At 35.8% G+C, this 10,443-nt stretch overlaps 1 protein-coding gene across 1 annotated transcript in view; it reads right to left on the bottom strand.

The window, feature by feature from the left end:
- Window positions 1-1,473: 1,473 nt before the first annotated feature.
- LOC110463225 (propionyl-CoA carboxylase alpha chain, mitochondrial-like) overlaps window positions 1,474-10,443 on the bottom strand; it is a 35,338-nt gene continuing 26,368 nt past the window's right edge. The window contains exons 17-23 of the mRNA XM_021517649.1: window positions 10,124-10,226; window positions 7,650-7,752; window positions 6,863-6,961; window positions 6,251-6,304; window positions 5,806-5,946; window positions 5,284-5,361; window positions 1,474-4,461 (exon numbers count right to left, since the gene is read on the bottom strand). Coding sequence (XP_021373324.1) covers window positions 4,375-4,461; window positions 5,284-5,361; window positions 5,806-5,946; window positions 6,251-6,304; window positions 6,863-6,961; window positions 7,650-7,752; window positions 10,124-10,226 — 665 coding nt within the window. The 3' untranslated portion in view covers window positions 1,474-4,374. The remainder of the gene's footprint in view (window positions 4,462-5,283; window positions 5,362-5,805; window positions 5,947-6,250; window positions 6,305-6,862; window positions 6,962-7,649; window positions 7,753-10,123; window positions 10,227-10,443) is intronic.

Below are 10,443 nucleotides of genomic sequence, written 5' to 3'. Positions count from 1 at the left end.
TGATGCGAATTATGTATAACATTGCTGTGTTGATGGTAACCCTGTATGACCTTGTTGTAATGATAGGAACCCTGTATAACATTGTTGTAATGATGGGAACCCTGTATGACATTGTTGTGTTGATGGTAACCCTGTATGACATTGTTGTGTTAAAGGGAAACCATTATGACCTTGTTGTGTTGATGGGAACCCTTTATGACATTGTTGTGTTGACGGAAACCCTGTATGACATTGTTGTGTTAAAGGGAAACCATTATGACCTTGTTGTGTTGACGGAAACCCTGTATGACATTGTTGTGTTGATGGGAACCCTTTATGACAATGTTGTGTTGCTGGGAATCCTGTATGACCTTGTTGTGTTAATGGGAACCCTGTATGACATTGTTGTGTTGATGGGAACCCTGTATGACACAACAATGTCATACAGGGTTACCATCACCACAACAATGTCATAAAGGGATCCCATCAACACAACAATTTCATACAGGGTTCCCGGGAAACCATTATGACCTTGTTTTGTTGACGGAAACCCTGAATGACATTGTTGTGTGAAAGGGAAACCATTATGGCCTTGTTGTGTTGACGGAAACCCTGAATGACATTGTTGTGTTTATGGGAACCCTTTATGACATTGTTGTGTTGACGGAAACTCTGTATGACATTGTTATGTTGATGGGAACCCTTTATGACATTGTTGTGTTAATGGGAACCCTGTATGACATTGTTGTGTTGATGGGAACCCTGTATGACCTTGTTGTAATGATGGGAACCCTGTATGACATTGTTGTAATGATGGGAACCCTGTATGACATTGTTGTGTCGATGGGAACCCTGTATGACATTGTTGTGTCAATGGGAGTTCTGTATGACATTTCTGTGTTGATGGAAACTCTTGCTATGATTGTCAAGATAAAAACATAATTGACCTCACTTTGTCAAGACCATATAATTAACATCCCAATGAATGTGTCTTGAAATGTCTTCAGCAGAATTGGAGTTCAGAGTTTAAAATAGAAAATGGCAATACTTTGTCAAGAATATGTACTTATAATTCCTTCGAAGTTTCATTGAAATTTTTCAGTAGAACTGGAGTTTAATGTTCAAGTTAGATTTTCATAACGTCGCTTGTGGTTACCAATAACGGATACATGAGTAACCCCAAATATATCAACACTTTGTCAGGAGCTTTTACTGAACAGTCAAATAAAGGTTCAAACCAATCTCCTCAGTTGGAGTGGCTTTAGGGTAAATCTTCAACATTGCGGCTATCTTAGATACCAAACTTACCAAAAAATATTAACACTTTCTCAGGTCCATATGATTAACGTTTCAATGGAGATTGAATTAGATCCCTTCAGCAGATTTGCAATTCAACTGAAAAATCACACACAGTCAGGACCATATAGTGAACATTATTGAAATTGAAAGAGAGGGGTTAAGCTAAGAGGGAACATAAAAAGAAAAACAAAAGCCTTTTGTTTTTCCAAAACATTTTATTACACACCAAAAAGGTGATCAGCACACACCACGCAAATCTACTGTCAAATATCACATGTTTTTTTATTGTACAATGACTGAGCAGTCTAAGAGATGATATAAATAGAATGAGTGCTAGCCTATGTACCGTCTAATGAATAGCTTCAGTCATCAGGATCTATTCTAGAATTTAGCTGCAAAACGAAGAATTTTTCTCACATCCTGGCTTTGTATAAAATATCTTACATAAGTCTTCAACAACATTTACAGGCATCTCTCTCAAATAAGGCAAGGGTCTTACAAAAAATCTACACATACAAATAACAAACTATTGTAAACACTCTTATTTACGTGCTGTCAAATTTTAGCGCATTATGAAGTTTTAACAGATTGGTGTGTTGATGAATTAGCGGACCACAAAATATCAAATAGAAAACATCCATTGGTACAATTATAATTAAGCACAAAGTGCTAAAGAAACACTAAAATAAAAATACTTTAAAATATGTACGTTTACAGTACGTGTGTAGTATTTACAATTGTAGGAATCTGGCAATAATTATATTCATACTTACTTATAACAAATCTTAATATCTAGCCCTGGTATGACTTTGACTGGTAAATTCAGGTCAACTCATTTATACTATTGGATTTATATATCTATATTCATTCTTAAAATACACTATATTTAACCTAGCACTGAAGTATAAATACAAACAACCCTACAACAGTACAGTGTATCTGTACAGTGGTAACATTATCACACACCCAGAACTTCCATACAGCAAACAGCAGCATCTACTTTACCTTCTTGAACAGAAGGGTCAAATCAAGACTGGTTCAAACTTTAAAATCAGCTACATTCACGACTATCCTAGAAATGCAAAGGGGTGATCATTTATTCAAATCTCAGCGAATTTGTTCTGAAAGACCCACGGGTGAAAATTCAAATTGGGAAATAATCTTTAGGTTGACAATATATACCTTAAACAGAGGTTGCCAGGTTGACAATATATACCTTATAGAGAGGTTGCCAGGTTGACAATATAAACCTTATAGAGAGGTTGCCAGGTTGACAATATATACCTTATAGAGAGGTTGCCAGGTTGACAATATAAACCTTATAGAGAGGTTGCCAGGTTGACAATATATACCTTATAGAGAGGTTGCCAGGTTGACAATATAAACCTTATAGAGAGGTTGCCAGGTTGACAATATATACCTTATAGAGAGGTTGCCAGGTTGACAATATAAACCTTATAGAGAGGTTGCCAGGTTGACAATATATACCTTATAGAGAGGTTGCCAGGTTGACAATATATACCTTATAGAGAGTGGTGGCTGGTTATATTGTTTATCTAACAAAAGTAAATTTTCAAACTTCATAAAAACCTCAGATTTTCTGAGTGTATGTTTACAATTTGAAAATTAACTAACAAGAGTAAGATATACATGCATACAATAATTAACCATCACCAGTTTGGGATCCCTTCCATCAGAAGTCTTGTTAGGCCAAGGAAGCAATATTTCATGCATGATTCCAATGTTTGACCAGGAAGAAATCTCGATGAATAATACATAAAAATGCAACTTCGTTTCAAGCATGGCACCACAAAGCATCGTGTCATCATCTTTCAACCAATTAAAACACTTCCAGTCTTAATATCACATGTGGTAAAAAGCAAACTTACCTCATTCAGAAAATTTCTGAGACTGATTTTCTTGTTTTTTGTTTTCTTTATTGAAAGAAAAGTTTCATTAGTGTTTTTATTGTATTTGATAGTGAGTACCTTCAAAACAAATCTTACATGTTCCCTAAGTATCAGACAAGTTACACTTGTGGAATGTTTTTATTTGAAAGTTTGTATTGTACATTGCATGATTTATTAATGTTAGTTTTAACTTTATAGTACACATTGGTTGACTAGGTTTGATGGCTACTGATGTTTGATAAAGCAAAATTGTTATCCCAGGCCCCACTTTTTACAAGCATTTCAGCTATTAGATATCCTCTTTACCTCAATATACTGTCACGGTACCATGACTATTTTTGAGATAACCAGGTTTGACTCCAAATATTTTTTTTGCAACAAAAACTTAAAGATAACTGGATACATTTACTTATATATTCAATATGAATTTTCATTTTTTAATTGTAAAGAAAAGAGGGAAACTAAAGCTTTATTAAAAAAGAGACATGTTCATTTAAATACAGTATCACTGGGGTGTATTTTTATAAAACAAAAGAAACATGGTTTAAAATAGTTATATTAACATGTAGTTATTTTTATCAAAAACATTTCCATACCCACCAATGAATATGTAGCATTTGCGTTAGTTTACTATGAAGCCAAACAAGATGATGAACTTGTATATTATATTAACAAAAGAAAACTAAATTAAGAGGTTCATTTAGTACGAAATACATGTCATTGAGAGTTGTTTCTGTAGCTGTCCTGACATTCCATCCCGGTATCAGATTAATAGTTCCTACTGTCATGTGCCAGTACTGGCTTAACTAGAGTATGTAAAATAAAATAAAAATCTCTATTTGGTATTAAAATCCCTGTCTATATGTCAAAAACCATCACTGTTATAGGTTGATATTCTGATTACATACTTATAAGCAAATCTCTATTACTCCATGCAAAATTTGACCATTTATAATAACTTTTGACTTTTAGGTACATGTATACTGGTATGTATATCCTTTTATCTAAAATTGCATGGATGAAATCTTCAATTGTCTTTTTTCTCCTTAACAAAAACACATTCTCAACTTTCAATCATAATCTTTGTATCACATGTAAGTTTGATGAATTCTCATAAACAGATATGTATTGTTTACATTCAGCTGAAATGTCCATATAACTTCCTGAGATCACATGTTGTAAACATTTATTTCTTGGCCTCCTCCTCCTCCAGTTCTATAATGAGGTCTCCCTCGTCCACTGTTGCTCCCTGCTGGAAGAAAATCTTCTTAACCTGAGGAATAGAAATCACAGAACTGGTGTAAAAGGTTCATTTTTAAGCTTTTATACTCCCGTAACTTAGAGAACACAACCTTCTTTAAGCTTTAATACTCCCGTAACTTAGAGAACACAACCTTCTTTAAGCTTTAATACGCCCGTAACTTAGAGAACACAACCTTCTTTTAGCTTTAATACTCCCGTAACTTAGAGAACACAACCTACTTTAAGCTTTAATACTCCCGTAACTTAGAGAACACAACCTTCTTTAAGCTTTAATACTCCCGTAACTTAGAGAACACAACCTTCTATCCTACATCCTAATTGGTTGGGTCATATTCACATAAAGGTTGTTGATTTGTGCTGTTGACTCTGTGTTATTATTTTTAGAAACAGCAGGTTAATATTCTCTTTGTGGTGTCACTTCAATTGTAACATCATTATACTCTCTGCCAAATGCAATACTATTCTATTATGGTTTTCTTATGTTCCATCTTGTTTAATGAAAAGAAAGATCATAATTTCATATCTAATACAAACAATAATTCAGGACATCTACTTTGGTGAATATGTGGTTGTATATACCAGAAGTGATATTAACCTCGACTTTACCTTGGTCATTATCTCTTTTTCAGGTCTATCTAACCATATAGTTACCTCGATAAGGTGACTAGATAAATATCATATTCTCCTAACAAAAGGGTACATACAGAATCATACTTTGAGAAGAACGAGTGAAGAAAAAATATACGTTGTTTTCATTACAAAAACACATTCTATAAGATACTTAAAAACAAAATTGCTGAAAGAAACATGCAGTAAAACCTATATCACTTACCTTGCCAGTTACCCCGGCAACCAGACTGTTCTGCATCTTCATTGCCTCTAGTACACACACCTCCTGGCCTTCACCAATCTGAAATATACACAATGATAGGGTTAAGTGCATATTTTTAAAAACTAATAAAATCTTTCCCCGTTTTATTTTTAGTAAGTGACTTGAACCTTAGAAACTTGTTAAACCCCTACTGAGCATCTACCTACTTATAACAGTGTGTCACCATGCAATAGTTGGATGGATGGACAGGCAGACATGGTAATAATCATAGGGTATCTCTAATGCAAGGCTTTAAATGTGGGAGGTGGTAAGGTAGCTAAGTGGATGGCCAATTGCCTTTCACCAAGACAGCCAGGGTGTCATTCCCTGATTGGATGGAAAAAAGTATGAGGTCACCTGTCAAACCTAGTGGGTTTTCTGTGAGTAGTTTGGTTTCTCCCGACACCCTGTGCTCTTCCATATAAAAAAACAACAAAAAAAACATTTCAAACTTGACCACAGTGTACAGTAGAATCTGCCTACCTGTTGGCCGACCTCCACAGCAATACTCTTGATGACCCCGGGCATAGGAGCAGTGACCATGGTGGGCAGATCCTCCGGTACCCTCTCAGGCATGTACTTCATCATCTCACTGGCGAACTCATCCATCACCGTCACCGGGAACTACAACAGGCAAGCTCATTGGTTACTCAGCTATAACAGCAATGGTGATTGGTTAGTTCAAAATATTTTAACTTTGAGTTCTAGAAAACATTATTGAGAGTACACTTCCACATTTTAAATATTGGACAAAAATGAAACTGTAAATTATTTCAGTAGATGAGGTTAGTTAAATTAAAGGTGAAATCATATCAAAGTTACATTAAGTTAAACCTTTCACCCCTTAGTTACTTTAGTAAACTCTACCATGTATTGATCCAGATAAGTCCATTATGGTTTATAGTGGTTAAAGGCATAAGAGACTTACCACAGTACCAAGGTAGCGCAGTCTGTATTTTCCAGCTCCAAGTCTTTGGGTTAGCTGTTCAAAATTTAAAGTTTTCACTTTTCATACAAAATTCAAATGATTTTCTTAAAAGTTAGATATACTTCAATTCAGCCCATCAACTATACACATTATGTCTTGAAGGTAAGAAAAATAAAAAATTCCACAATACATAAATATTTTTTCTATACTTCACAGGTTTAAATGAGTTTTAATTTGGAAAAATTGACAGATAGCTAGGAAATATACTCCTCAGGGGCTTGTGTTCCATGTGAACATGGAAAATAGCATACCTTTCACTGTGGCTATTTTAAGTGGAATAATGTCACTATCATTGCCCAGATTTGTACTGATATTGCTGGTGTTCACTTTTATGTCCAGAACTGTGGGGATGGTAGTTAGTATATTTAGCGTAAATAATCAGTGTAGGAGAAAAATATTCAACCGTCCCAGTGTAATATAGATATGGAACCCATGGGATAACATTTCTCTCGTCCAGAAGCTAGCTATGTCTATTAAGTTTGGGACTGCTTCCCTGCGATTAAGATGTCTCCATTTACATCACGAATGAGCAATAGAGTCAATCAATCTTACCTGAAGGAGTGTGGGTTGGCCGTCAATAAAGACTTCCAGCAGAGGAGCGGAGAAGTCAAGGCTATCCAGTATAGACATCTTCTGTCCATTACACTCAACCTGGCAGAAATAAATATAATTAACCAGGGTTGGCAAATATCATCTCAGGGTAGATAAGCATATATTTGTTACCTTGCACTAGTTTTACATTACAAAGATGTTTTATTAAATATGATAATTATCAATCTTTGAAATGATGTGAAAAAGCACAGGTAAATTTGAAAACAGGAAGAAATTAGTATTACGCTCCAAACAAAATGGATGACCCATTTCAATACTTATCAAACTATCATTTTACCAAAAACAATGTTCTCTTTAAGTTTGAAAAACGTGGTTGACTTCAAAGAATAGTCAGTGGAATGTTCACATACTATATTGTTGACCTGTACATATTCTGAAAATTGGCTGGTTATAGTCAATGAATATATATAGCAGGCTACTTTTGCCAGCCAAGGGCTTTTAGTGAGAACAATGAATAAATGTGTACATTTTACCTTTGACCTTACACATTGACCTTAACCTTGTCAGCTCACACCTAAATATATCACATGGCACACTGCAGTCTGGTGGTGGTGTGTCAATTATTGAGGTATGAACAGCTAAGAGGAAGAGATAAATCAATGTCAACATTCAACCTTTGACCTTTCCGGGACAAGGAAAGCTTTCAAAGACAGATAGAAATGCAATTTTACACATATCCCAAGCTATTGAATGCAACTACATAAAGATCACTTGGAGTATAACCTACCGTTACATAGCCACCACCGCACGAAGCTGAGACAGGGACCGACCGACCATCAATTTGGACGCTGAGTGACCATACTGTGGGAAGGTCTGATGATGCAGGCATTCTTCAAAACAATAAATTTACTCTAAATACACTTTTTGAAAATAAAACTAGAACACTGACAGGTCAGTAAGGGCCCCCTCTTGTGACAATATACTCGCCATAATCATCAAGCAGCAATCTGCCCACATAGCTGAGCTTGACGTTTGACATTTGGACTTAAAAAGAATCGCAAGGAAGTAAAATATACATTTTGCATGTACTATGATGTGAGTCTTGTTTCCTTCCACCTTCATTTTTGCTTGGCTAACAGAAATGTAAATACCGATGCAATACTCATTTGTTAGCTTTGATTTATTTTATTTCACCTTAAATACCTCCTCCTTCAAGAGCCAGGGTCAAAGTCCGAGATCCACTTTGTCTTTGACCTTGGGACCCAAATGACCATGACCTTTAACCCAGTGACCCCAATCTGTGGTCAGTTGAATTATTCTTTAATTCCTACCAACTTTGCTTCATAATATCATAACAAAATGTTCATCAGTGAAAAATATAAAACTTGACCTTGACCTTGAACCTCGTAACCTGGACCTTAGGTTAGTTTACTCCGTGTTAAGTTCTGAACAACTTTGCTTCATAATAACATAAAAAAAATGTTCATCAGTAAAAAATACAATATTTGACCTTGACCTTAAGTCAGTTGACTCCTTGTTAATTCCGACTAATATTGCTTAAAAGTGTCATAACGAAATGTTCACCAGTGAAAGGATACTAAATTTGACCTTTGACCCAGTGACCTTGACCTTAAGTCAGTTGACTCTTTGTTAATTTCCGATCAACTTTGCTTCATCATGGCATAACAAAATGTTCATCATGGAAAAGATACAAAATGAGAACTGGAGCTTTGACCCAGTGACCTTGACCTTTGGTCAATTGACTCCTTGTTTAGTTCTGACCAACGTTACTTCATAATGTCTTAAAATGCTCATTAGTCAAAACTACAAAATTTGACGTTGACCTCTGACTAAGTGACATTGACCTCTGACCCGATGACCTTGACCTTTGATCAGTTGACTTCTTGTTTAATTCTGATCAACTTTTCTTCATCAGGTCATAACAAAAAGTTCATCAGTGAAAAGATGCAAAATTTGACCTTGACCTTTGAACCTAATGACCTTGACTTTTTACCTCAGTGTGTCTCTTTGTTTAATTCCGACCAACTTTGCTTCATAATGTCATAAAATGCTCATTAGCGAAAAGCTACAAAATTTGACCTTGACCTTAGACCTCCACCCGATGACCTTGACCTTTGGTCAGTTGACTCCTTGTTTAAACCTGATCAACTTTGCTTCATCACGTCATAACAAAATGTTCATTAGTGAGAAGATGCAAAATTTGACCTGGACCTTTGAAACCTAATGACCTTGACCTTTGACCTTGACTTTTTACCTCAGTGTGTATTTTTGTGAACTGAACATCTTGACCAAGTTTCATGTAAATTGGTCACTAAATAACAACAAGAGGCCCATGGGCCTTAACGGTCACCTGAGTCTATAGTATTTATTTTTGTTGTTGAAATATGTACCAATTTGAGTAAAAAATAGTATAATGTTAACTTAACTTTGTCAGGACCATGAGCTGATCATTCCTAGACCAATTTTAAGTGAGATCGGCCTATTAGAACTTAGTAGCAAAATAGCGGCCATGGCAGCCAAATTGTATTTCTGATTGACCCGAAAAATAACAACACTTTGTCAGGACCATGAGGCGATCATTCCTACCAACTTTCAGTTCAATCGGTCCAGCAGAACTTGACTTTAAGTTTGAAATAGGTTTTCAAAATGGCGGCCGTGGCGGCCATATTGGATTTCTGATCGACCCGAAAAATAACAACACTTTGTCAGGACCATGAGGCGATCATTCCTACCAACTTTCAGTTCAATCGGTCCAGCAGAACTTGACTTTAAGTTTGAAATAGGTTTTCAAAATGGCGGCCGTGGCGGCCATATTGGATTTCTGATCGACCCGAAAAATAACAACACTTTGTCAGGACCATGAGGCGATCATTCCTATCAACTTTCAGTTCAATCGGCCCAGCAGAACTTGACTTTAAGTTTGAAATGTAAAATGTTAACGGACGACGGACGACGGACGACGGACGACGGACGACGTACGACGGACGACGGACGACGGACGACGACGGACGAAAACGGATAGCAATAGGTCACTTGAGCTAAAGCTCAGGTGACCTAAAAATATCAGTCAGGAACAAAATTTGTGGACGGACAGACTGACAGACGGTTTAGGATCAAGCAGGTAATAATTGGCCTTTATATTCCAAGAACACATTCAATTTTACTCCGATATTGGTCACATATGATAATTTGGAATTTTGTTACACTTAACTGCTGATATAAATGTTACAAAATACTTACCTGGTCTGGTTGAGGAAATTACGAGACAGGATTTGATCCCTGATGTAGATAATAGTTGCTATGGCAGCCAGATTATTGTTTTCACTGGCACTTAACTGCTTCCCTGTTATATGAAATAAAGAGGGTTTTAGTATGACATGTCTTACTGTAAACTGTTATATAAAATATAGAGGGTTATAGTACGACATGTCTTACTGTAAACTGTAATATAAAATATAGAGGGTTATAGTACGACATGTCTTACTGTAAACTGTAATATAAAATATAGAGGATTATAGTACGACATGTCTTACTGTAAACTGTAATATAAAATATAGAGG

Source organism: Mizuhopecten yessoensis, unplaced genomic scaffold (assembly GCF_002113885.1).
Source record: "Mizuhopecten yessoensis strain PY_sf001 unplaced genomic scaffold, ASM211388v2 scaffold10879, whole genome shotgun sequence".
In the NCBI taxonomy this organism is placed as follows: Eukaryota; Metazoa; Mollusca; class Bivalvia; order Pectinida; family Pectinidae; genus Mizuhopecten; species Mizuhopecten yessoensis.
The sequence above is the reverse complement of the archived record's forward strand: the minus strand, read 5'-3'. Positions and strand labels throughout refer to the sequence as shown.